At 41.5% G+C, this 26909-nt stretch overlaps 2 protein-coding genes across 2 annotated transcripts; both read left to right on the forward strand.

Moving 5' to 3' along the window:
* Nucleotides 1-2511: 2511 nt before the first annotated feature.
* LOC112750795 (photosystem I assembly factor PSA3, chloroplastic) lies at nt 2512-6006 on the forward strand. Its single transcript, XM_025799646.2, has 3 exons — nt 2512-3089; nt 3362-3526; nt 5566-6006. Exons 1-3 carry the CDS (start codon nt 2688-2690, stop codon nt 5884-5886), a joined length of 888 nt encoding a protein of 295 aa, XP_025655431.1. The 5' UTR covers nt 2512-2687; the 3' UTR covers nt 5887-6006.
* Nucleotides 6007-9580: 3574 nt separating this feature from the next.
* LOC140179340 (uncharacterized) lies at nt 9581-11413 on the forward strand. Its single transcript, XM_072218097.1, has 2 exons — nt 9581-10738; nt 10901-11413. The coding sequence occupies exons 1-2, from the start codon at nt 9581-9583 to the stop codon at nt 11411-11413; spliced, it is 1671 nt and encodes a 556-aa protein (XP_072074198.1).
* Nucleotides 11414-26909: the final 15496 nt, after the last annotated feature.

Consider the following 26909-nt stretch of genomic DNA (forward strand, 5'->3'; position numbering starts at 1 on the left):
TCAACAATATGCTAACGCGATTTGATGACGTGGATCATTAGTGACACATGTTACATTATGATTTAGTCATGTATAGTGGTATGATGACGAATTAGTCAGTGACACATGACTTGACGTAAACGAGTGTGTCACGTGTCACAACACTATTTGCCACGTGTCATCCTATAACACATGTAATAACATTATTCGTCTACGTGTCATCTATTATGTTATTTTTGTAGGTGTACCAAATTAGTCCTTGACTTTTCATTAAGGATGTTCAAGACTCGGATACAAAGTATATTTTGTCGGTTTCGGATTATCATTTTTACTCGACGTTATTTTTAGGTTAGGTTATGTTTTGAGTCACTCGATTAAGCCTAAAGTTGTTTTTTATAATAAATATATATATATATTTTAGAATAAAATTAATAATAAAATATTATATATTTATATTTCAATTAAGATTGTTTTTGTATTAAAATAATTTATTTTGGTATAAATATGATATAGTATTGTTAATTTTCATTTCTAAAAGTAAAATTTTATTAATTTATTTTATAAAATTTATAAATTTGTATATACTAATTTTTTATTAGATTAATTTGGTTTATTTCAGACCGAATTAAAATAGTTTTAGTGGCCTATTAGAGTCACGTCCATGCCTAATTAAACTGAATTTGGATCTTCTAAATTTTGAATTTTTACTTTAGAGGATAAAGTGTGAAAATCACACCTTTAAATAATTTTTCTCTCGTATTTTTTCTTAGTCCCACTTATAAAATAAATGGTGAGAGATCACACTTTATCCTTTAAAGTAAAATTCGAAATTTAGATCCAATTAAATCTGATCTAATTTGATCTATGAACATTTTTATTTTATATTGAGTGACTTATTTTAATTTGTGAAATTGAATATTGTGTACTAAATTAATTTTTTTGTCAATATTTTTCATATTTTTTATAAATTCAATCCTTTCAATATTTTTTAATACATTAATTTTTTTTCTACTATTTCTCATGTCGTATTAAATTTAAGTGTTTTTATAAATATTTTTAAAAATTTAGTTTTAATCAAATATTTTTTTTCACAACAATTAACATTTGATTATATTAAACTGTCCAACTAAATCTTTTTTAGGAATCAAAATATTTAACTATAAAATAATTACTAAAAGATAAGTTAGATATCTTTGTGCTTCTCGTTTTTCAAGGAAACGTGTTTTTGCGCTTCCTGTTTTCTTTGCGAAGAGGCTTTTTTGTTCCGCACGTTTTTTTTTTATAGAATCTGCGTGACTGTGTCTTACTTTAGCTTTTGTATAATGTAAAAGCTTTATGATTTAGGTCATGGATAAACAACTTAATTAAGTTACTTTTGAAAAAATAATTTAAACAATAAATATTTATATTAAAAGTAATTTATAAATAAGTTATTTTGTGTTTATTTTTTTAGTTTTAAAAGTACTTATTTTAAAAAAAAAATGATAAAAAATTTTTTATTATGAGAGAAGTCATTTTTTTAAACTACTCCTTAAACACCAAAATAGTTTTTTAAAAAGTTATAATTTTATTTTAAAAATTATACCGAACATTAATATTATACATTTTCATAAGTTAAAAGTTAAAAAAAGTTACTTATAAATCTATCCAAACGGACCCTTAGTATTTTTTTTAGGAAAAATATTTATACCCGATTTGTTTACAGATATAAAACACTAATAAAAAATATAAAAATATAAAATTATAGTTAATAGATAAAATATAAAAAAAATATTGTATCTAAAGATATTAAATTAGTATATTTTATATTTATTTTAATAAAAAATATATAAATATTAATAAAAAACATAAATTTTTTATTTTTTTATGAATTTAGCTAAAAGTGTATATTAAGATGATAAATTAAAATTTTTTTATTAAAAGTACAAAAGATTTAAATTTTTAATGTATTTGTTTTGTATTTATTAAATAAAAATATTTAAAATTTTTTATTAATAATAAACATTTAAATATTTTTTTATTATTTTTTCGTAATTATATTTTTTATTATATTTTTTTTTCAATTTTTTGAATAAAAAATATTAAACTTTTATAATTTGTTTTAATTTATTATCAAATAAAATATAAAAATACTAATTTTAATATTTTGTCTATTATATGTTATTTTTAGTGTCTTATTTTATCCTATTTTTAGTAGTGCATAAATGTCTCTTAATTAGCATGCCAACAAATAAGGATTTAGATTCTTTAAATTTTGAATTTTATTTTAGAGGGTAAAATGTGATTTTTTATTTTTGAATAGTTTCTCTCTTATATTTTTTCTTAGTTCACTTAATAAAATAAATGGTGAGAGATCAAATTTTATTTTCTAAAGTGAAAATTCAAAATTTAGAGTATTCAAATTCAAAAATAATACTAGAATAAATTAGTCACAAAAACTTGAAAGAACGTCACTTTTTAAGCGCTCGAAATAAACCCAAAGAATTTTTTATGATGTCTAACATTTATTCATGTAATTCAAAATAAAAAAATGAGTTTCATTTTACTCAATCTCTATTTGACTATTTCTAGACAAACTAAACAGAATTTTGAAAGCACCAAACAATTTCCATTTCCTAATGCAAAATCCCCTCGTGGCATAGAATCAAAGTTCCCTGATAACATATAAAAACGAGAGGCCAAGAAACGAAGTTCAACGAACGACCATCATGCTTGTTTTTAAGTCCACTTTACCACTCTCTTCATCATCTTCATCTCTTCACACCAATCTCACATTTCATCTCTATAACCTCCCTTCTTCTAAACTCTCTTCTTCTTCTCTGCTTTTTCTTCATCATCATGTTCACTCCACAAGGCAAACCTCCTCAACCTCTAGAGTTAGGAAACTTTCCATTAGAGCTTACATGGAGAACCAGAACTCCATTTCTGGTTTCGCCAACAAGGTCATTGGTTCTTTGCCTGTGGTTGGACTCATAGCTAGGATTCTCAGCGATGAAGGTGGCGTTGGAAGTGACATCATTGATTTTGCTGAGTTCAGAAGAAGGGTTGGCAAGAAGTGCTCCATCAATGATTCCAGAGCTTTCTATGAGTTCCAGACTCGAAGAGGACGGGTAATCAATTTTGAATCCATTTAGTTCTTTTCCAACCACCACACATAATCAAAATTGAACCTTGGGTTGTATAATTCGACAAAACTCAAACTTTGTAACCTTATAATGGATAAAAGGTTGGTGATGAAGTGTTTAACCCTTTCGTTCAAATTTCAGTCTTGGGTTTAAGAGCTGTAATTTAGTGGAAGTGGTTTTCATGCTCAAAACTCTGTGTTACATTTTATGTTGATGAATATTGGTAATGGGTTGTTTAGTTATCTTTTTGTATTTAGGCAGGGGATCCTCTTTATGTTCTGTTGTGCTGTTGGCTAGCTGCGGTTGGTGCTGGTCTTCTGAAAACTGAGGAGATTTTGGAAGGGGTGGCGAGGCTGCGGATCTCGAATGACATTGAATTTGAGGAGCAGAATTTTATTGCCTTGATGAATGAAGCAAGAGAGGTTGGTCCCTTCTTCTATCTTTGTATCTTACAAGTTTTAGTATATTCATATTTGATAAAAATGCTTCGTGTAAATTACAAAATCAGCCGCTACAAATGTTTTATTATAAATGGGACTCTTGCTTAATACTACTTTGCATTTGAAGGGGAGTTGTATCAGTTTATATTAACTGACCGAATCAGTCTAAATGGTAAACAATTTGGCTCAGAAGAATGGTTGAAAATGGTGCTTCAAAGGTTTCTGCAGGCTTGTCATTGTTCTTGTCTGTGGGAGGACATTATGATATATGTTCTGCATTGTTCTCTTCGGTCTTTCCTAAATAATTTTTTAGTGATAAGAAAATTTTCAAATTTTCATCTCAATAGTATATACCTCAATGGAAAAAGACTTGGCTAAACACCGCTTAATCCTTGTCAAGGCAAAGACAAAACGCTTGCAATCAACAAGAACAAGCCTTGTTCCGCTAAGTGGGGTTAGCTACAGGAATCAAGTGATATTATTGCACCCTATCATGAATCATGTTTGAACTAGCCCTTTCATACTTTGTCTCTTTTGATCACCTTTTCACCGTCTTTTTTAGTCTCCTATGCCCTTAATCACCGGTATCTTCCATCTGATCTCCCCTCTTTCACCAAGTTCTCAAATCACTTAAGAGGAGGTTCCATCATCTCTTCAATATTAGGCGTCACTCCAACTTTCTTTATCGTGTCCTCATTCCTTATTATGTCTATTCTAGTATGATAGCTCATCCGTCAAAGCATATTCATCTAAGTCACTCTAAACTCATGTTTGTGTTCACTCTTTACCGACCAACACTCTATTCATCATAGTTGATCTAATGGTAGTGTAATAACATTTATTGTTTAGCTTTAAATGTATTTTGAAGCACTCCGCCACTTTGATCTACCCTCTTGTATCCTAGGATTGTATCTCCTTCTGTTTCTCCATTGTCTTGAATAATACAACCAAAATATTTAAATCTCTTAACTGATGGTATAGTATTTTCTCCAATTTTCATTTCTCTGTTTGAATTCCTCATGGCTTGCTAAACTTACACTCTATATGCTCTGTCTTATTGCGACTTATGTGTCGACCATGTGCCTCAAAAGCTTGTCTTAACAAATTGCATACTAGCAAATACTGAAAAAACATACACCTTTCTTGTAACTGTAACAGTCATTCAGTGTGTATTATGTATCAATTTCATTTTATATTATCTGCAAAATTGTCACACTGAGGCCTTGCATATTAAACATTTATTTGCCTTCTCTTCAAGGCAAATAGGTATTCATTTGTATTTGGTTGCTGCATTGCGGCAACAATAGCTCGTTAGTTATCAATAATACAAGCTGCCCTGTACCAACCGTACTGACATGATAAAGTTGCTAATTTGAGACTTTTAAGGATGATCCGAAGATTTTCCACCAGATATGGAAGATGATAATTTATACACAACTTTAAGAATTGTGCTTTACAGTGCTATATGATCTACGTAACTAACTCCACTAGTGAGATGAGACTTGGTTGTTACCAAACTGTGCTCTATGCCTGCTACTCTCCTAGATCCCTAGGTAACCCTCTAATGACAAATTAGACATAAAATGGGATCTTCTCAGATATATGATCATTCATGTTGTGTTTTAAGAGAAAGGGGAGCCTTGAAGCAACGGTTGAGTTGTCTCGGTGTAACCTCAGCGTCACAAGTTCTAGCCGTGGAAACAACCACCGATGTAATTATCAAATTAGGTTGCGACGTTGCGTACATTACACCTTTTGGGTGCGGCACTTTCCCGAACCTTGCGTTAACGCAGGTTGCTTGTGCACTGGGCTGCCCATGTTGTGTTGTAAGAAGTGCAATATGTTCTCAATTTGAAAGCATGAGAAAACGAAATTCAGCTCCAAGATTTATGTTAGATGTTGTTTGCTTGTGTTTTAATGCTCTACATCCATGCACGGTGCTTATTTTCAATGGTTCTAAAAGCTCCATCTATGTAACATTACTCTAACAACTGAAGAAACACCAATCTTTAAACTTTCAGAGACGTGCAAAGCTGAAGGCTGCACCACCAGCTATTCCAATGGAGATTAGAGTTGAGAAGGCACTCGATGCAACCTATGTTTGTTGCTTCGGAAAGGATCCTATAGAGGAGGAAGACGAGACGTTGCTTATCACAATGCTTAGTGCTGTTTTTCCATCGGTTCAGCAACAAGAGATCCAGCAGATGGTAAGAGACAAGGCATTGAGAGTAGCAGAAGGAGGTGGCGATGATTATGTTCTGGAAGCAAAGCCCTTGTCAAAAGAAGCTGTGGAATTGCAAATGAAGGACCTTCAGTTCCTCAGACAAAATAGTGAGACTTAAACCGAGTATAGCCAGTGATGTTTTTGAAATGTGAACACCGTGAATGAAAAATTATGTTTCAGATATGCTGTTTCAGTGTTTTGGCAACTCATAAAAAAGGGTCAATGATTTTTGTTCTTATTCCCTTTAGATTATTGAAACAAAGGTTTATAACTTGATTCAAAATATAAGCATAAACACTTAAACACCTTGTAAAGTAATAAACTGAATCTCAAACACCTTTTCTTTTTTTCATTTTTCCAAAACTTGTAAGTGAACCAATTGTTTCCTTCGTTAACTGTCTAACATGTTGGTGTATATCTATTCATTTTGTTGTTTAAGAAACATTGGAATTTATGAATTTTGTGGCATTTGGTATAAGGGAATGGATTCTCTCAACATGAAATTCCAATTCAAAAAGTCGAGTGGTAGATCAAACTATTAGTTTACTTCATACAGATATAACTCAACCATTGCTTTAAAGATTTCTTTAGTAAACTTAAAAAAGTAGGAATAACAACATAACACATACCAACAGGTACTGAGGTACCTAACTCGTTCCTACTCGATCTGGGCAGATAATTACACGATTCTGTGTGGAGTGGGTTTTCATCGTGGTGGATTCTTGGGCGGGAGGGAGGTGAGGATGAATTTTGAGTGTGCGTCCTCTTTCCGCCTATATATATATATTCCTTCTTGTTTTTCAAATTTAATTTATATTTTGATGGTGTTTATGGTTTTATGAATTTTAAAATTTAATTTTGTACGATGAATTTTAAAGGTTACTATAGCAGATAGGTGTAAGGGGGTGGAACTCAAAGGGAGGTTCTCCTCTTGCTTTGAGAAGGAGAGTCCATCTGAAGAGGGACTTTGTACTTCTAATCAAATTTTAATATGTGATAATTATTAAAAAAATAAAAATATATATTATGTATATATTAACAAGTGGTACGTTGCATATATATTAACATTTCATATATGTTATATCTTACATATATATTAATAAAAATGAAAAGGACCGTTGCACATATATTATATATAACATACATATATATTAATAAAAATATACGATGGTTATTATATTACCGTTATTATTAGTAAATTAATATTTATATATATATTTTTTTTTATTTTTATAATTTCTTTTATTCTTCTTTAATTTTCTTTTAAATTTATAAATCAGAGTTATATATTAATAAAAACATATAATCATTATTATATTACTATTATTATTAAAAATTAATATTTATATATATTTTTATTTTTATAATTTTTTAAATTTTTTAAATTTATAAATCAAAATTCTACTAATATTATTTTTTTTCAAAAAAAGATCCAAATTAATTTATTTTTTTAATTATTTACAAAAAAAATTTCAAACTCTAAATATCCAACAATCTCAAACTTCAAACGTTCAAATTTCAAATCAAAATTTCACACTACCAAATACATTTCGAAGTCTAAATTTATAAAATCTTTTTAATTTCAATTTTCAAGTTCCTTATAATAATCAATTTCCTATTTTCCAACCACAAAATTAAAATTCACAAACACCACATTATCCATTTTCATTCATATTTAACTCCTCTATCGAAAATGTTACTCCAACATTATTGCCGTTTCCAACTCAATTTAGTGCATTGAGAGCTCTTCTAACCCATCTCTTTAGACTCCAATACAATCTAGTCCAAATTCGCAGTATTCAGATTTTGTCAACTCTCGTGGATTAGATGCTAGCAAACCTTAATGATGATGACATTAAAAATTGTAAGCAAGAAGCAAGATAGTATTCAATACTGATAATGGAAAGAGGATGAGATATTATTCGGTGCATGGTTGAATGTTTCAACTGACCCTATAGTTGGTACTGACTAAAAGAGTGACACATTTTGAAATCGAATTCACAACTATTGTATAGAATTTAGTGCTGACCTGAAAATGGTGGTAGTTGCATATAAAAAACGATGATATAAGATCAATAAGGAAGTTGCACAATTTCCTGGTTGCTAGGTCAAGCTAGTCGAAACATAAGGAGTGGTTCGAACGCTAATGATATATAGGGGTTGACCTATAAATTTTATTCCATAAATTTTGGTCAAAAATTCACTTTTAGGAGATATTGAAATATGCTTCATCTAGAACAAAAATGGAGAAGCCAACTCCCAATACGAAGTGGAGGCTCAGAGAGAACTAAGGTCAATGTAATTGGAGCATACTCATTATCATCAAATCCAGAAATATCATTGGCTGAGGAAACCGATGTGGACTCTCCCCTTCGTCCACAAGGACCAAAGAAGAGCAAGAAAAAGGATAAAAAAAAAGCACAAATATCTAAAGATCTTAGCGAAAAGAAATCATTAATTGTTAAGAAGCTGTCTCTCATGAAAGATATTAAGAATGTTAGAGAAAAGGAACTAATAGAAAAAAAAAAGGAAAGAGAAGAGGAGAGAAAACATAAACAAAAGATTATGTCAATAAAAAAAAGAGTTACAAATTCAAGTAACAATGAAGGAACAAGAATTATAAACTCAGAGGTATATTAAAGAAATTGAGATAAATGTAAAGAAAAGGAAAATAGAAAGGATAACTAAGGAAAGAGAAAGAGAAATGGATATACAAATACTTAATGATGACATGTCTACAATGAGTAAAAAACAACAAGCTCTTCATGAGATTGCATGTGAAAAAATAATTAATAAGTAGTTTACTTAATAGTTCCTTGTATTCATAGAGATAAGTAGTGTTACGGCCTGGCCCAAGATCCTCGCGGGTCGACCCGACCCGAGCTCCACCCGGTCCGGCCACGCATCCTGTAACCGACCCGGACACGCGTTCTGTACGGCTCGCACACAGCTATGGGACAGCATCCTTTAGGATATGGGCCTGTCCCCATGGGGGCCCACCACTAACATGTATATAAGGGGAAGACTGGCTCTTCCCCCGAGGTACGTCACACATTACACTACCTTTTCCGCCTGCACATTACTGACAAGAGCGTCGGAGTGTCTTTGCAGGTGACACCCCCTCTCCACGAGAAACTCGGGACATCGGGACCTCGCATCCTTCGATCGGCAGTCCACGACCTGACGAATCCCTACCAACATCCCGGATCGCGATCCGAACCATCCGATAACCGACCTACTGAATATTGGCGCTGTCTGTGGGGAATCGTCCATGGACTTCGTGCTAGTACAAACTGGGACAGGCTGCGAGGCCGCACCCCCCGTGCCTGGGGGAGGCGCCGTTGCGACGGAAACTCGACAACAACAGAGGTTGCCTCCAAGGGACACGACGCAAACTCACGAAAGACGCCCCTTTGGAGGGACTGGCGACAACCACGCCAGGATAATGCAAGAGCTACGCCACAGGATGCAAGACTTGGAACGCAGGCTAGCAGACAGAGAACGCGACCAACGCACTGGAGCAAAGCCCCACCAGTTCCCGCTCGAGGAGCCGCTCAAGGCGCACACCCAGCCCTCAGTATGAGTCGGAAAGCACAGGGAGATGGGGACGCGCCAGAAGAAGAAGTCGAGACCCCATCATCTATGCCAGACGCGAGAGGCAACACGCATCGAACAGGGGCGACGAGGACGTGCGTCGGGAGAACGTCGAGTCGAGAAGAACTACCCAGGGACCCGTGATAATAGGAGCGACCCCTTTCCACCGTTCCGTACTCGAGGTCCGGCTGCCAAAACACTTTGACAAGCCAACGGACATGAATTATGATGGAACACAAGATCCCCTGGAACACTTAACGGCCTTTGAGGCCAGGATGAACTTGGAAGGAGTAGGTGACGAGGTAAGATGTCGCGCCTTCCCGGTCACCTTGGCTGGCCCAGCAATACGGTGGTTCAATAACCTCCCGCAAGGCTCGGTGACCCAATTCTCCGACATCAGCCATGCCTTCCTAGCTCAGTTTACGACCAGGATCGTCAAAGCTAAACACCCGATCAATTTGCTGGGGGTGACCCAGAGAGTCGGGGAGCCGACCAGGAAGTACCTGGATCGCTTCAACGACGAGTGCCTCGAGATTGACGGCTTGACGGACTCGGTGGCAAGTTTGTGTCTAACGAACGGCCTCTCGAATGAGGACTTTAGGAAACATCTTACCACAAAGCCCGTCTGGACAATGCAAGAGATCCAGTGCGTGGCCAAAGAGTACATCAACGATGAGGAAGTTAGCCGGGTCGTGGCTGCCAATAAACGGCAACCCGCGTACAACCAAACCCGGCACTACGAGAGCAGAGAGAGGCCAAAGGAACACGCCAGGGACGGCGGTCCAGGTAAAGCACCCAAACCTGTCCCCAGAGTCGGGAAGTTCACTAACTATACCCCCCTCACGGCGTCGATCACCGAAGTTTACCAACAGATTGCAAAGAAGGGGATGCTGTCGAGGCCCCAACCTCTGAAGGACAGGACGGGGGGAAACAAGAACCTCTACTGCGACTATCACAAGGGTTACGGGCACAAGACCCAAGACTGTTTTGACCTAAAGGACGCCCTGGAACAAGCAATCAGGGATGGGAAACTTGCCGACTTCTCACACCTTATAAGGGAGCCGAGGAGACGTAATCGGGACCACGATAGCGAGGACAGGTCCCGGTCAACAAGGCGACGCCAAGAACCAGAGGGTGACGACCACGGCCTCACGGTGGTAAACGTAGTAACGGTCAGGAATACCGCCCCAAGGTCAAAATCGGCACAGAAAAAGGACGCCAAGGTCCTAACGGTCTCCTCCTTGTCTGCTAGAAGTTCCCAGGGTCTCCCATCCATCTCCTTCGGCCCAGAAGACCAATGGTTCGACGAGGTGCCGGAAAGCCCACCCATGGTCATTACGGCCAGGATCGGAACAGGCCTCGTCAAACGAATCCTGGTAGATACGGGGGCAGACTCAAACATCATGTTTAGAAACGTTTTCGATGCCCTGGGATTGAGAGACGCCGACCTGGCGACCCACCAGCACGGTGTGGTAGGATTGGGAGACCACTTCATCAAGCCGGATGGAATCATCTCGCTCCTGACCTCCGTGGGGCAGGGGCAGAGACGAAGAACAGTCATGGCAGATTTTGTAATCTTACGGGATTCAACAGCTTATAACATTATCTTGGGGAGGAAAACCATCAATGACCTGGGGGTTGCCATTAGTACGAAGATGCTCGTGATGAAGTTTGTTGCTGATGACGGATCCGTAGGATCTATCAGAGGAGACTTGGAAACGGCGGTTGCCTGCGACCACGCCAGCCTCTCTCTCAGGAAAAAGTCCAAAGAAGCTTTAGGAGTTTTCCTCGCCGACCTGGACGCCAGGATAGAAGATAAGCCTAGACCTGAGCCAGAAGGGGATTTGGAAAAATTTAGGGTTGGTGATGGGGACGAGAAATTTACGTTCATAAACAGAAACCTTCCCCATGAATTAAAGGAGCCTCTGATGGAGATGATCAGAGCCAATGCCGACCTCTTCGCTTGGACGCCAGCCGACATGCCAGGGATAGATCCCCAGCTCATGTCACACCATCTGGCCGTCAAACCAGAAGCCAAGCCAGTGGCCTAGAGGAAGAGAAAGATGTCACAGGAACGGGCAGAGGAGGTGGCCAGGCAGGCGGCCAGCCTCCTTGAAACAGGATTCATCTGGGAATTGGACTACTCGACCTGGCTGTCGAACGTAGTTTTGGTGAAGAAACACAATGGGAGGTGGAGAATGTGTGTAGACTACTCTGACCTCAATAAGGCATGTCCTAAGGACTGCTACCCCCTGCCCAACATTGACGCACTCGTCGACGCAGCGGCGGGATACCGGTATCTGAGCTTCATGGACGCCTATGCTGGGTATAACCAGATACCGATGCACCGACCCGACGAGGAAAAAACGGCGTTCATAACGCCAGGAGGGACCTATTGCTACAAAGTAATGCCATTTGGTCTGAAAAATGCTGGCGCCACATACCAGAGATTGATGAACAAAATATTCAGTGAGCTTATAGGCAAGACAGTGGAAGTCTACGTGGACGACATCCTCGCAAAAACCACACGGCCAGACGATCTCTTGAGCGACCTGGGAGGCGTATTTGTGTCCCTCCGGCAACACGGCATGAGGCTTAACCTGCTCAAATGCGCCTTTGCCATGGAGGCAGGAAAGTTCCTGGGATTCATGATCACCCAAAGAGGAGTGGAAGCCAACCCCGAGAAATGCCAAGCGATTCTCCAGATGAAGAGCCCGGGTTGTATCAAAGATGTCCAACGATTGGCGGGGAGACTGACGGCATTATCCCGTTTCCTCGGTGCATCGGCAGCAAAAGCCCTGCCCTTCTTCAATCTGATGAAAAAGGGAATAGCATTCGAATGGACCCCGGCGTGCGAGGAGGCATTCAACCACTTCAAGGAGATTCTAGCAGCTCCCCCGGTGCTCGGGAAGCCCAAGGCCGGAGAATCACTCTACCTCTACCTGGCAGTAACAGAGGAAGCGCTTGCAGCGGTGCTCGTAAGAGAAGAAGGGAAAGCTCAGCAGCCGGTCTACTTCGTGAGTAGGGCTCTACAAGGAGCCGAGCTGAGGTACAGCAAACTGGAAAAGCTGGCTTTGACACTCCTAACTTCCTCCCGAAGGTTAAGGCAATACTTCCAGGGTCACCGAATAGTCGTGAGAACGGACCAGGAAATTTGCCAAGTACTACAAAAACCTGATTTGGCTGGTAGGATGATGACCTGGGCCATCGAACTCTCCCAATACGACTTGCAGTATGAGCCCCGGCATGCAATCAAAGCCCAGGCAATGGCTGACTTCTTGGTTGAGGTAACGGGTGATCCCTCCGAGGAAAAGGGCACACGGTGGAGGCTCCACGTGGACGGGGCCTCCAACCAAACGTCCGGGGGAGCAGGGGTCATCTTAGAAAGTCCGGCAGGAGTCGTCTACGAGCAATCGACCAAGTTCGAGTTCCCTGTGTCGAACAATCAAGCGGAATATGAAGCTCTCTTAAGCGGACTAATACTAGCACGTGAAGTTGGGGCAACGAAGGTCGAAGTATGCAGCGACTCACAGGTCGTCACCTCCCAAGTAAACGGAAGCTACCAAGCCCGGGACCCCCTCCTGCAAAAATACCTGGAAAAGGTTAAAGAAATGACAAGTCAGTTCCAAGAGGTCACGATCCAACACGTCCCAAGAGAAAGGAACACACGGGCGGACCTCTTGTCCAAACTAGCGAGCACGAAGCCGGGAGCGGATAACCGGTCTCTCATCCAGGGCATGGTGAAGGAGCCAACGGTCGCTCTCCATCTGACGGAGTCAAGCCCCTCGTGGTTGGACCCGATCATAAACTTCCTGGAACTCGGCAAGTTACCTGACAATGAGAAAGCAGCCAAAACTTTGAGAAGAGAGGCGGCCAGATATGCGATCATACAAGGACAACTGTTCAAAAAGGGACTCAGCCAGCCCCTATTGAAATGTTTACACCCCGACCAGACGGACTATGTACTTAGAGAAGTCCACGAGGGGTGTTGCGGGCACCACATCGGGGGCAAAGCCCTAGCGAGGAAGCTCATCCGAGCCGGGTACTATTGGCCGACAATGATGAAAGACTCAAAGGAATTTGTCAAAAGGTGCATAAAGTGTCAACAAAACGCCAACTTCCACAAGGCACCGGCCTCCGAGCTAAGTTCACTGACGACCACTCGACCTTTCGGTCAATGGGGAGTTGACCTCCTGGGACCTTTCCCAGTCGGCCCAGGACAAGTCAAATACCTCATTGTCGCCATTGATTACTACACCAAAAGGGTAGAGGTTGAACCACTGGCCACAATATCGTCCTCCAACTGCCGGAAGTTCATGTGGAGGCAGGTGATAACCCGTTTCGGTATCCCAGAGGTCGTCATCTCGGATAATGGGATACAGTTCACGGACAAGAAGTTCGCAGAATTCCTCTCTGGCCTAGGGATAAAACAGAGGTTCTCCTCGGTAGAGCATCCCCAAACGAATGGGCAAGTAGAAGCCGCAAACAAAGTCATCCTACTTGGCTTAAAGAAGCGCCTAGACAACAAGAAAGGAGCATGGGCCGACGAGCTCGCTTCTGTCCTATGGTCCTACCGAACAACCGAGCCAAGCGCCACGGGGGAAACCCCTTTCCGCCTAACATACGGGGTCGACGTGGTGATACCCGTCGAAATCGGCGAGCCAAGCCCCCGGCTACTGCTCGCAGGTGTGAACGAAGCGGTGGAAAAGGACCTGGTGGAGGAGACAAGGGAGATGACTCACTTATCAGAAACGGCGTTAAAACAAATAATAGCCCTGCGTTACAACACTAAAGTCCTCAGAAGAGATTTCGAGGAAAGAGACCTCGTCCTACGACGCAACGACGTCGGCGTGCCGACCCCGGGAGAAGGGAAGCTGGCAGCAAATTGGGAAGGTCCCTACAGGATTAAAGAGGTGCTCGGAAAAGGTGCCTACAAGCTCGAAAGACTCGACGGCAAGGAAATACCTAGAACATGGAATGCAGGTAACCTAAGAAGGTTCTACTCATGACCAGACGACTCACCGACCTGAGAACCAAAACAGATAGTAAATACTTGCTCTGTTCACATGATAATTTACCTTTTTATTTTGTCAAATACTCGCCGTATTGATTAATTTGCCTAGCTAACGATTAACTCCTACTTGTCAAAAATTTTCGTACTTGTCTACCACTTCCCTACGTGTGCCGCGCACAAGCGCACCTTAAAACGGCAGACCGGGACTGATCACCCCGGGGGCCATCTTCCTTACGGCCAAAGCCAATGACGGCGACAACACGACCACGGCGGTCCAAGCCATAACAAACATAAAACGGGAAAACGAGCGTGAGCCCACCTCCGAGAGAAATAACGGCAACAAATATAGTAAACGACAACCCGGCCAAACGACTGAATAAGCATAATTTATAAAGTGTCAAAACAAAAAATGAGCAATAAGTTATTCAGTAAATGCGTGACAAAATATCCCAAGTTACAAGATCTCACTTCCTCGGCATGTCAACAATCTTTCCGTCCTGGATAGTCTTGAAAACGCCAATTGCCGACGTGTCGAAATCAGGAGCTGCGATCTTTAGCTGAGCCTTCAGGGCATCTTCGGTCATGGAGATCGTGTTCTTCCCTTGTTCCTTGGTCACTTTGAGTTTCTTCTTAAGCTCTGCGGCTTCAGCTTTAGCGGTTTTTGCCTCTGAGACGGCTTGTTCCCGCTCTTTCTCCAAGGCGGCAACCCGACCCTGAGCGGCATTCAGCTGACCCTCCAAGGTCATCTCACGCTCGACCAGCCGGGCCACGGTCTCATCGGACGCCTTCAACTTCTCCGCAACGGACGACGCTTTCTCCTCAGAAGCACTGAGCTTTCCCCCCATCTCGGACAGCTGGCCCTGGAGCAGTTCAACTTGGACCTTGAAGTCATTGTTCGCTTTGACAGAGGACTCGAGCTTCCTCCGGAGCGCCTCCATTCCCGACAACTTGAATTCAGCCTTTCGAGCTATCACGGCTCCATGAAGCAAGGTCCGGTACATCCACCTCGCCTGCCCGGACAGCTCAGTCCCATGAAAATGCTCCTCCGTTCCCGGTATCAGCTGCGAGTCAATAAATTTGGTAGCATCAAAGTTCCTTTCCATTATAGTGATGGCCCCTTCCGAGCTGGAAGACATCCTCCACCTCTTGGGAGTATGGATGAGCTCCACGTCACTGTCCGGCAGGGGGGTAAAGGACGATTACCCTTCAACGGGCACCTCCTCACGAATAGGAGAAGCCTGGGCCCCTGCAGTATGTTTTTCCGACACGCCGGTATCCTGGGGAGAAGGCACAGCCTGATTCTCCTTCTCCCCAGAAGGACCCTCCGACCTCCCGGCATCCTTTTCTTCGGCATTCTCGTCGTCACTCGCTTCAAAAAAGGTCTTCATCAAATTCTCAACTCCGGTCACGGTGGCAGACATTTCCACTGCAGCAAACAACAGACGCATTAGTCGTTAGATCGGGTAAAGAAAACAACAATAAACAAATGAAGGTAAGCAAACAAGACAACTCACGGATATAGCTCCTAGCGACCTCCCGTTCACCCATGAGGAGATGGGGGTTCACGGGGTTCTTTTCAAAAATAGCAGAAAGTACATAAGCTATTTGCTTATCTACGGGCGACAACCTTTTATACGTCATCTTAATGAAAGAGTTCGACCCCGCCCCAAAACTCCAATAAGTTGGGATAAGGCGCTCCCCCTCTAACGACAACCAAAAGGGGTGGCGACCTTTGACGGGGCGAACTTTGAAGTACTTATCTTTGAACCCATGGTAGGAGTCCTCGAAGAGGCCGAATATTCTCCTACCCTGGGTAGATCGGAAAGAAAGGAACCCTTTCCTAGCTTTCCCTTGTTTGGAAGGATTAGTAAGATTGAAGAAGAAGAGGAAGACGTCCACCGACACCGGTAGCTCGAGGTATTCGCAAACCAATTCGAAACAGCGGATTGAGGCCCAGCTGTTTGGATGGAGCTGTGAGGGGGAGACGGATATCCGGTTGAGGAGCGCCATTTGGAAATCAGAAAGCGGTATCCGAACGCCGACTTGTGTGAACATGGATTTGTAGAACCAAATCCAATCGGGGACACGAGGAGAGTGGAAATTGATCTCATAAATACGCTCGTTGGGGGCAGGAACAGCGTCCTCATAGTTGACCTCCTCGTCTGTTCCCCCACACAAGTAACCGGCTTGCCGGAACTCGGTCAACTCCGCCAGATCTATTTGGTTGGGCGAGTCCTTTATATCGGAAGTTACCCAGGCATACGGGTCGTAGGCCGCGCCAGATGCAGAAGCCCGGGAGACAATGCGAGGCATACCTACAGCGGGGTACCACTCCGTCAGTCTATGAGGTCGGGAGCCCATAAAAACCCAGAAACTACACCTTTTCAAACTCAAATCATGGCCAAATACGGTTAAAAGCTACGCCTATCACGCAAATCACCTAAAAACCTACCCAGGAATGGTACCCCTCCCTTAATTCATCTACCCCAGCATTGGAAAGTCATTCGGCAAAAGTAAACCAAGCATGCAACAACCACAAACAGCAACTACGCAGTAGTAAAACATAGTGTAAACACAAGAGAATAGGAACCAAGAATTACCTGAATTGGTTGCAGGAACTTGAGAACAAAAAAGAGGCACGAGGGGGCTCGAACAAGAAATTTTAGATATCAGGGAGAGAGGAAGGTGAAAATAGCAGGAGTAGGAGGAAAAGAGAAAGAAACTGTTTAAAAACCACCACAAGGAGCGCAAAAAGAGGCAGGGGCAAAATGGTCTTTGCGCACGAGGATTTTTAACTCATTATGAGCATTTAATGCTCAACGCGAAGAACGAAGCGACAAACGGACGCCTCAGCAAACCAAAAGACACGCGCACAAGAGACGCGTCTCCCCCACGGTCAGCCGATTCGACGACAACACACGAAACGGGAACATCACGCGCCACCAATAGCCCTCACGACCATCACTGGCGCGTCGGGGGCACTGTTACGGCCTGGCCCAAGATCCCCGCGGGTCAACCCACCCGAGCTCCACCCGGTCCGGCCACGCATCCTGTAACCGACCCGGACACGCGTTCTGTACGGCTCGCACACAGCTATGGGACAGCATCCTTTAGGATATGGGCCTGTCCCCATGGGGGGCCCACCACTAACATGTATATAAGGGGAAGACTGGCTCTTCCCCCGAGGTACGTCACACATCACACTACCTTTTCCGCCTGCACATTACTGACAAGAGCGTCGGAGTGTCTTTGCAGGTGACACCCCCCTCTCCACGAGAAACTCGGGACATCGGGACCTCGCATCCTTCGATCGGCAGTCCACGACCTGACGAATCCCTACCAACATCCCGGATCGCGATCCGAACCGTCCGGTAACCGACCTACCGAACAAGTAGTCTAATTTATTTTTATTATGTATTACCGTATGTGATGTGGTATGTTTTATTCATTTGTGATGTGACTTTTAAAATTAGCTGTTGTGAGATAGTCATTATTGTGCATTATGTGTTATTGTTTATGAAAGTAACCGTTGCAAAACTAGCCATTTCAAAATTAGACAAAAAAAAAAAAAAAACTAGCTGTTGTAAGATAGACGTTGCAAAATGACCATTGAAAAATAATTACTTGTTGCGGATACACTTATAAATATCAACTATCAAATATTTACAATCACAAACTCCATTTTAAAACTAGTTTCTCACCTCAAAAGAATACTAAATATTATATTTCAGTCAATGGCTAGAAACTTTGATGATAAAAGAAGATGGCGAGATAATATACTCATGGATAATTGGATCGATGAGTGTTTGTTCAATGATTCAGAAGAAGAAGATATCGAAAGAAGCTCTTTTCCAACTCCTCATTGATGGATCAACAGAGATCAAGAAGTAGGACATGATCATGTTTTCAAAGATTACTTTGTAGATGAGCTGGTATATAATGTTGACATTTTCTGATGAGATTTCGGATAGTAGACACCCTCTCAAATGTCTATCCGTATTTCCAACAGAGGGTCGATGCAACTAGGAGAAGATGCTTGTCACCACTACAAAAATGCACTGATGTTAGCATATGGCATAGCAGCTAATGTTGTTGATGATTATGTGCGTGGTGCACGAATTGTGAATCACACTTTTCACAACGCGTACCACTAACCAGCAAGTGCACTGGGTCGTCCAAGTAATACCTTACGTGAGTAAGGGTCGAATCCCACGGAAATTGTTGGTCTGAAGCAATCTATGGTTATCTTGTAAATCTTAGTCAGGAAGTCAATTATGTTTATCAGTTGAATTGCGAATAACCAAGAGAGCATAAATTAAAGGTTACTTGTTGTGCAGTAATGGAGAATATGTTGGAGTTTTGGAGATGCTTTGTCTTCTGAATCTCTGCTTTCCTCTGTCTTTTGATTCATGCACGCACGTCCTCCTATGGCAAGCTGTGTGTTGGTGGATCACCGTTGTCAATGGCTACCTTCCATCCTTCCAGTGAAAACTATGCTCACGCGCTCTGTCACAGCACGGCTAATCACCGGTTGGTTCTCGATCCGGTTGGAATAGGATTTACTATCCTTTTGCGTCTGTCACTAACGCCCAGCCTTCAGGAGTTTGAAGCTCGTCACAGTCGTTCAATCCTTGAATCCTACTCGGAATACCACAGACAAGGTTTAGACTTTCCGGATTCTCATGAATGCCGCCATCAGTTCTAGCTTATACCACGGACATTCTGATTAAGAGATCTCAGAGATACTCATTCAATCGGATATAGAACGGAGGTGGTTGTCAGGCACACGTTCATGGTTTGAGGAAGGTGATGAATGTCACAGATCATCACCTTCATCACAGTTAAGCGCGAATGAACATCTTAGATAGGAACAAGCATGTTTGAAAGGAAAACAGAAATACTTGCATTAATTCATCGAGACACAGCAGAGCTCCTCACCCCCAACAATGAGGTTTAGAGACTCATGCCGTCAGAGAATACAAAGTTTTGATCTAAAAATGTCATGAGATACAAAATAAGTCTCTAAAAGTTGTTTAAATACTAAACTAGTAGCCTAGGTTTACAAAAAATGAGTAGACTATGATGGATGATGCAGAGATCCACTTCTGGGGCCCACTTGGTGTGTGCTGGGCTGAGACTTAAGTAATTCACGTGCAGAGGCCATTTGTGGAGTTGAACGCCAGTATTTATGCCAGTTTGGGCGTTCAACTCCAGTTTTTGATCCTTTTCTGGCGCTGGACGCCAGAATTGGGCAGAGAACTGGCGTTGAACGCCAGTTTACGTCATCTATCCTTGGCAAAGTATGGACTATTATATATTTCTGGAAAGCCCTGGATGTCTACTTTCCAACGCAATTGGAAGCATGCCATTTCGAGTTTTGTAGCTCCAGAAAATCTACTTTGAGTGCAGGGAGGTCAGAATCCAACAGCATCAGCAGTCCTTTTTCAGCCTGAATCAGATTTTTGCTCAGCTCTTTCAATTTCAGTCAGAAAAGTACCTGAAATTACAGAAAGATACACGACTCATAGTAAAGTCCAGAAATATGAATTTTTCCTAAAAACTAATGAAAATAGACTAAAAACTAACTAAAACATACTCAAAACTATATGAAATTAACCCCAAAAAGCGTATAAAATATCCGCTCATCACAACACCAAACTTAAACGGTTGCTTGTCCTCAAGCAACTAGACAAATAAAATAGAAGACTAATAGGTTGAGAAGCAATAATATCTCAGAGTTTTTGAGTGAAGCTCAGATTCTAATTAGATGAGCGGGACTAGTAGCTTTTTGCTTCTGAACAATTTTGGCATCTCACTTTATCCATTGAAGCTCAGAGTGATTGGCATCTATAGGAACTCAGAATTCAGATAGTGTTATTGATTCTCTTAGTTTAGTGTGATGATTCTTGAACACAGATTTTTTTTTATGAGTCTTGGCCGTGGCCCTAAGCACCTTGTTTTCCAGTATTACCACCGGATACATAAATGCCACAGACACATAACTGGGTGAACCTTTTCAGATTGTGACTCAGCTTTGCTAAAGTCCCCAATTAGAGGTGTCCATAGTTCTTAAGCACACTCTTCTTTTTGCCTTGGACCTTGACTTTAACCGCTCAGTCTCAAGTTTTCACTTGACACCTACACGCCACAAGCACATGGTTAGGGACAGCTTGGTTTAGCCGCTTAGACCAGGATTTTATTCCTTTAGGCCCTCCTATCCACTGATGCTCAAAGCCTTGGGATCCTTTTTATTTGCTCTTGCCTCTTGGTTTTAAGAGCTTTTGGCTTTTTCTGCTTGCTTTTTCTTGTTCTTTCTATTTATTTATTTTTTTTCATCTATATATTTTTTTCTACAAGCTTTGTCCTTTGCTGCTTTTTCTTGCTTCAAGAATCATTTTTATGATTTTTCAGATTATCAATAACATGTCTCATGTTCATTATTCTTTCAAGAGCCAACATATTTAACAGTCTTAAACAACAAATTCAAAAGACATATGCACTGTTCAAGCATTCATTCAGAAGACAGAAAGCATTGCCACCACATTTAACTAATTAGAATTTCTCTTATTAAAACTCGAAATTTTATTGCCTCTTATTCAAAAGATCTACTACTTTATTCATGTTTGCTGATGATGAGAAAAATAAACTATAGCTTAATTGGAGATAAAATCAAAATAGATACTAATTACTACTATATGACTCCTAAGATAAACTTCTATAAGGACACTGTCACAGAGTTAAGGCAGAAATTGGAAATTAACAACCTTTATTCTGGGGGAACGGGGGTTCCTCTGATCCTTGAGGTGCTTGGTCCTACAAGAGAAGACTTTTGGCGCTTCAATTCCCTTAAGTCACGCCCCTGCTCCTCTTGTTCTTTAAACATATAGGTCAGCATTTGACTGTGTTCCTTCTGTTCTTTTATTATTTGCTCCATAGCTTCCCGTATCTTGGTAACGGACGTCTCAAGATACTCCCAGTATTCAGATTGAGGGATCTCTGGGAGGAATTCCTGTGCTCTCTTCTTGATGGGATCCTCCTGTGCTTGTTGTTTTTCCATTGATGCTTTGGTGATTGGCTTTTCAATTAGGATATATTCAGTTATTCCCATCCTTACTCCAGCGTCCTTGCAGAGCAGAGAAATCACGCTTGGATAAGCCAACCTGGCCTCTTTAGAATTTTTGTTAACAATTTTGTAGAGTTCAGTTGAAATCAGCTGATGAACCTCCACTTCCTTCCCCATCATGATGCAATGGATCATCACTGCTCTTTTAACTGTGACTTCAGAACGGTTGCTAGTGGGCAACAGAGAATGCCCAATGAAGTCCAGCCATCCTCTGGCGACTGGTTTGAGATCCTCTCTCTTGAGTTGATTTGGGACACCCTTTGTGTTGGTGGTCCACCTGGCTCCAGGGATACATATGTCCTCTAGAATCTTATCCAGGTCAATGTATGCTCTCATCATCCTCCTGTTGAAGGAGTCTGGATCATCCTTTAGCTGAGGTAGCTTTAAGATCTCTCTGATCTTGTCAGGGGTGGTATGAACAATCTTCCCTCTGACCATGGTCCGAAATTCATAGAAGGCAGTTCCAGATAGTTTTTGCTTGTCAGTCTGCCACATATTAGCATAGAACTCCTGGACCATGTTCCTTCCTACTTTCGTTTCAGGATTAGCTAGGACTTCCCAATTCCTGATTCGAATTTGCTCCTGGATCTCCGGATATTCATCTTCTTTCAGATCGAATCTAACTTCCGGGATCACTGATCTCAGACCCATTACTTTAAGATAATGGTCTGAATGTTCTTTAGATAAGAACTTCCCTTGATTCCAAAGTGGTTTTGGAACGCTCTCTTTCTTGCCTCTTGGAGTGGGTTGTTTTCCTTTAGGAGCCATGATCTTAGTGATCTCGGATAAACACACCAAACTTAGAGGTTTGCTTGTCCTCAAGCAAAAGAAAAGAAAGGAGAGGGATAGAAGGAGAGCTAGGTGCAATTGTTGATGGAGGAGGAGGGAGGCCGAACCCAAATTTAAAGGGATGGGGGGTGGGTTTTCGAAAAATTGGAAAAGATAAGATAAAAAGATTGAGTTGAAAAAGATAAGATAGAAGATATAGTTTAATTTTGAAAAGATATGACAGATTTTTGAAAAAGATAAATCTGAATTTTGAAAAAGATAATATGGAGATTTGAAAAAGATATGGATTAGTTGAAAAGATTTTTGAGTGAAAAAGATAGATTTGTTTTCAGAAAAGTTTTGAAAAGAGTTTGGATTGAATTTGGAAAGAGGGATTTTTAGAAATTAAGGATTTTAGAAATCAGGGTTCTTAACATGTTCATGTAAAAATCATGCATTGAAATATAAAATTTGAAATTAAAATGGAAGTACGTGTGGAAAAATGAATTTGGCTCCTCCCTGCTGTCCTGGCGTTTGAACGCCCAAACACTGCCTGTTTTGGGCGTTCAGCGCCCAAATGCTGCTCTCCTGGGCGTTCAACGCCCAGCTGCTGCCATTACTGGCGTTCAACGCCCAGTGGGTGCCCCTTTCTGGCGTTGAACGCTCAGGTTGCTACCATTACTGGCGTTCAACGCCCAGTGGATGCCCATTTTGGGCGTTGAACGCTCAAAATATACTTTTACTGGCGTTTTCTTGCCAGTGAGCTCTTTTTCTCTGTTTTGTGTGCCGAGGTCTTCTGTAAATGATTATTTACCTTGTTGCCAATGAACTCTATATAAACAAATAAGAATAAAAATAGAAATAGGGCAAAATGCTTAGAGGATTGTTGCCCCATGGCTGGGTTGCCTCCCAGCAAGCGCTTCTTTATTGTCTTTAGCTGGACCTTGCTGAGCTTTTAATCTAGCTTCAGCCTTGAGCATTCTTGCTCAATGTTGCCTTCAAGATAATGCTTGATTCTCTGTCCATTGACAATGAACTTCTTATCAGAATCAATATCTTGAAGCTCCACATAACCATATGGTGATACACTTGTAATCACGTATGGTCCCCTCCACCGGGATTTCAGTTTCCCGGGGAATAGCCTGAGTCTAGAGTTAAACAACAGGACCTTCTGTCCTGGTTCAAAGATTCTAGATGACAGCTTTCTGTCATGCCATTTTTTTTATTTTTCTTTATAAAGCTTGGCATTTTCGAAAGCTGTGAATCTGAATTCCTCTAGCTCATTTAGCTGGAGCAATCGTTTTTCTCCTGCCAATTTGGCATCAAAGTTTAGGAATCTGGTTACCCAGTAGGCCTTATGTTCCAGTTCCACGGGCAGGTGACATGCCTTACCATACACGAGTTGGTATGGAGAAGTCCCTATAGGGGTCTTGAATGCTGTTCTGTAAGCCCACAGAGCATCATCCAAGCTCCTTGCCCAATCCTTTCTACGGGTATTTACTGTCTGTTCCAGGATTCTCTTTAATTCTCCATTAGAGACTTCAGCTTGCCCATTGGTTTGTGGATGATATGGAGTGGCCACCTTGTGGCGAATTCCATACCGAACCATAGCGGAGTAAAGCTGTTTATTGCAGAAGTGAGTGCCCCCATCACTGATTAGTACTCTAGGGACACCAAACCTGCTAAAGATATGTTTCTGGAGGAACTTCAGCACTGTTTTAGTATCATTGGTGGGTGTGGCAATAGCCTCAACCCATTTTGATACATAGTCAACTGCCACCAGAATATAAGTGTTTGAGTATGATGGTGGGAAAGGTCCCATGAAGTCAATTCCCCATACGTCAAACAACTCAATTTCCAAGATTCCTTGTTGAGGCATGGCGTAACCATGAGGCAGGTTACCAGCTCTTTGGCAACTGTCACAATTACGTACAAACTCTCGGGAATCTTTATAGAGTGTGGGCCAATAGAAGCCACATTGGAGGACCTTGGTGGCTGTTCGCTCACCTCCGAAATGGCCTCCATATTGAGATCCGTGGCAATGCCACAGGATCCTCTGTGCTTCTTCTCTAGGCACACACCTACGGATAATTCCGTCTGCACATCTCTTAAAGAGATAAGGTTCACCCCACAAGTAGTACTTTGCATCAGTAATTAATTTCTTCTTTTGTATCCTGTTGTACTCCTTGGGTATGAACCTTGCAGCTTTATAGTTTGCAATATCGGCAAACCATGGTGCTTCCTGAATGGCGAATAAATGCTCATCAGGAAACGTTTCAGAGATCTCAAGGGAAGGGAGGGATGTCCCTTCCACTGGCTCTATCCGGGATAGATGATCAGCCACTTGGTTCTCCGTCCCTTTTCTGTCTCTTATTTCTATATCAAACTCTTGCAGAAGCAATACCCATCTGATGAGCCTGGGTTTTGAATCCTGCTTTGTGAGTAGATATTTAAGAGCAGCATGGTCAGTATACACAATAACTTTTGATCCTACTAAGTATGATCTGAACTTGTCAATGGCGTAAACCACTGCAAGTAGTTCTTTTTCTGTGGTTGTGTAATTTTTCTGGGCATCATTTAGAACGCGACTGGCATAATAAATGACATGCAGAAGCTTGTCGTGCCTCTGTCCCAATACTGCACCAATGGCATGATCACTGGCATCACACATTAGCTCAAATGGTAATGTCCAGTCTGGTGCAGAAATGACTGGTGCTGTGACCAGCTTAGCTTTCAGCGTTTCAAACGCCTACAGGCACTTTGTGTCAAACACAAATGGCGTGTCAGCAGCTAGCAGATTGCTTAGAGGTTTTGCGATTTTTGAAAAATCCTTTATAAATCTCCTATAGAATCCTGCATGCCCCAGAAAGCTTCTGATTGCCTTAACATTGGCAGGTGGTGGTAATTTTTCAATTACCTCTATTTTTGCTTGATCCACCTCTATTCCCTTGTTTGAGATTTTATGCCCAAGAACAATTCCTTCAGTCACCATGAAGTGACACTTTTCCCAGTTTAAAACTAGGTTGGTTTCTTGGCATCTTTTCAGAACAAGTTTCAGGTGATCAAGACAGGAGCTGAATGAGTCTCCATATACTGAGAAGTCATCCATGAAGACTTCCAGAAATTTTTCCACCATGTCAGAGAAAATAGAGAGCATGCATCTCTGGAAGGTTGCAGGCGCATTACATAGCCCAAATGGCATCCTTCTATAAGCAAACACTCCGGATGGACATGTGAATATTGTTTTCTCTTGATCCTGGGGATCTACTGCAATCTGGTTATAACCTGAGTAGCCATCCAAAAAGCAGTAATAATCATGACCTGCTAGTCTTTCTAGCATCTGGTCTATGAATGGTAAAGGAAAATGATCCTTTCTGGTGGCTGTATTGAGCCTTCTGTAGTCAATACACATGCGCCACCCCGTAACTGTTCTTGTAGGAACCAGTTCATTTTTTTCATTATGAATCACTGTCATGCCTCCCTTTTTTGGGACGACTTGAACAGGGCTCACCCAGGGGCTATCAGAAATAGGATAAATAATCCCAGCCTCTAGTAACTTGGTGACCTCTTTCTGCACCACTTCCTTCATGGCTGGGTTTAGCCGCCTCTGTGGTTGAACCACTGGTTTGGCATTATCCTCCAATAGGATTTTGTGCATGCATCTAGCTGGGCTTATGCCCTTAAGGTCACCTATGGACCACCCAAGAGCTGTCTTGTGTGTCCTTAGCACTTGAATAAGTGCTTCCTCTTCCTGTGAATTTAAAGCAGAGCTTATGATCACTGGAAAAGTGTCACCTTCTCCCAGAAATGCATATTTCAAGGATGGTGGTAATGGCTTGAGCTCGGGTTTAGGAGGTTTTTCCTCTTTCAGAAGAAAGTTCAGAGGCTCTTTCATGTCCCCTGAATCCTCCAAATCAGGCTGAACATCTTTAAAGATGTCTTCCAACTCTGATTCGAGACTCTCAGCCATGTTGATCTCTTCTACCAAAGAGTCAATAAGATCAACTTTCATGCAGTCTGTTGATGTGTCTGGATGCTGCATGGCTTTGACAGCGTTCAACTTGAACTCATCATCGTTGACTCTCAGTGTTATTTCCCCCTGTTGGACATCAATGAGGGATCGTCCAGTTGCTAGGAAGGGTCTTCCTAGAATGAGAGTAGCACTCTTGTGCTCCTCCATTTCCAGCACAACAAAGTCAGTGGGAAAGGCGAATGGCCCAACTCTGACAATCATGTCCTCAATCACGCCTGATGGGTATTTAGTGGAACCATCAGCAAGTTGGAGACATATCCGGGTTGGTTTAACTTCTTCAGTTAAGCCAAGCTTCCTGATAGTGGATGCAGGTATTAGGTTGATGCTTGCCCCAAGATCGCATAAAGCTGTCTTGGTGCAATTATCTTCTAATATGCATGGTATCAGAAAGCTCCCAGGGTCTTTAAGCTTTTCAGGAAAGCTCTTCAGAATGACTGCACTGCATTCTTCAGTGAGGAGAACTCTTTCTGTTTCTCTCCAATCCTTTTTATGACTCAAGATCTCTTTCATGAACTTGGCATAAGAAGGTATTTGCTCAAGTGCTTCTGCAAATGGAATCTTTATTTCAAGAGTCCTGAGATAATCTACAAAGCGAGCAAATTGCTTATC

This window comes from Arachis hypogaea, chromosome 15, assembly GCF_003086295.3.
Source record: "Arachis hypogaea cultivar Tifrunner chromosome 15, arahy.Tifrunner.gnm2.J5K5, whole genome shotgun sequence".
NCBI lineage: Eukaryota > Viridiplantae > Streptophyta > Magnoliopsida > Fabales > Fabaceae > Arachis > Arachis hypogaea.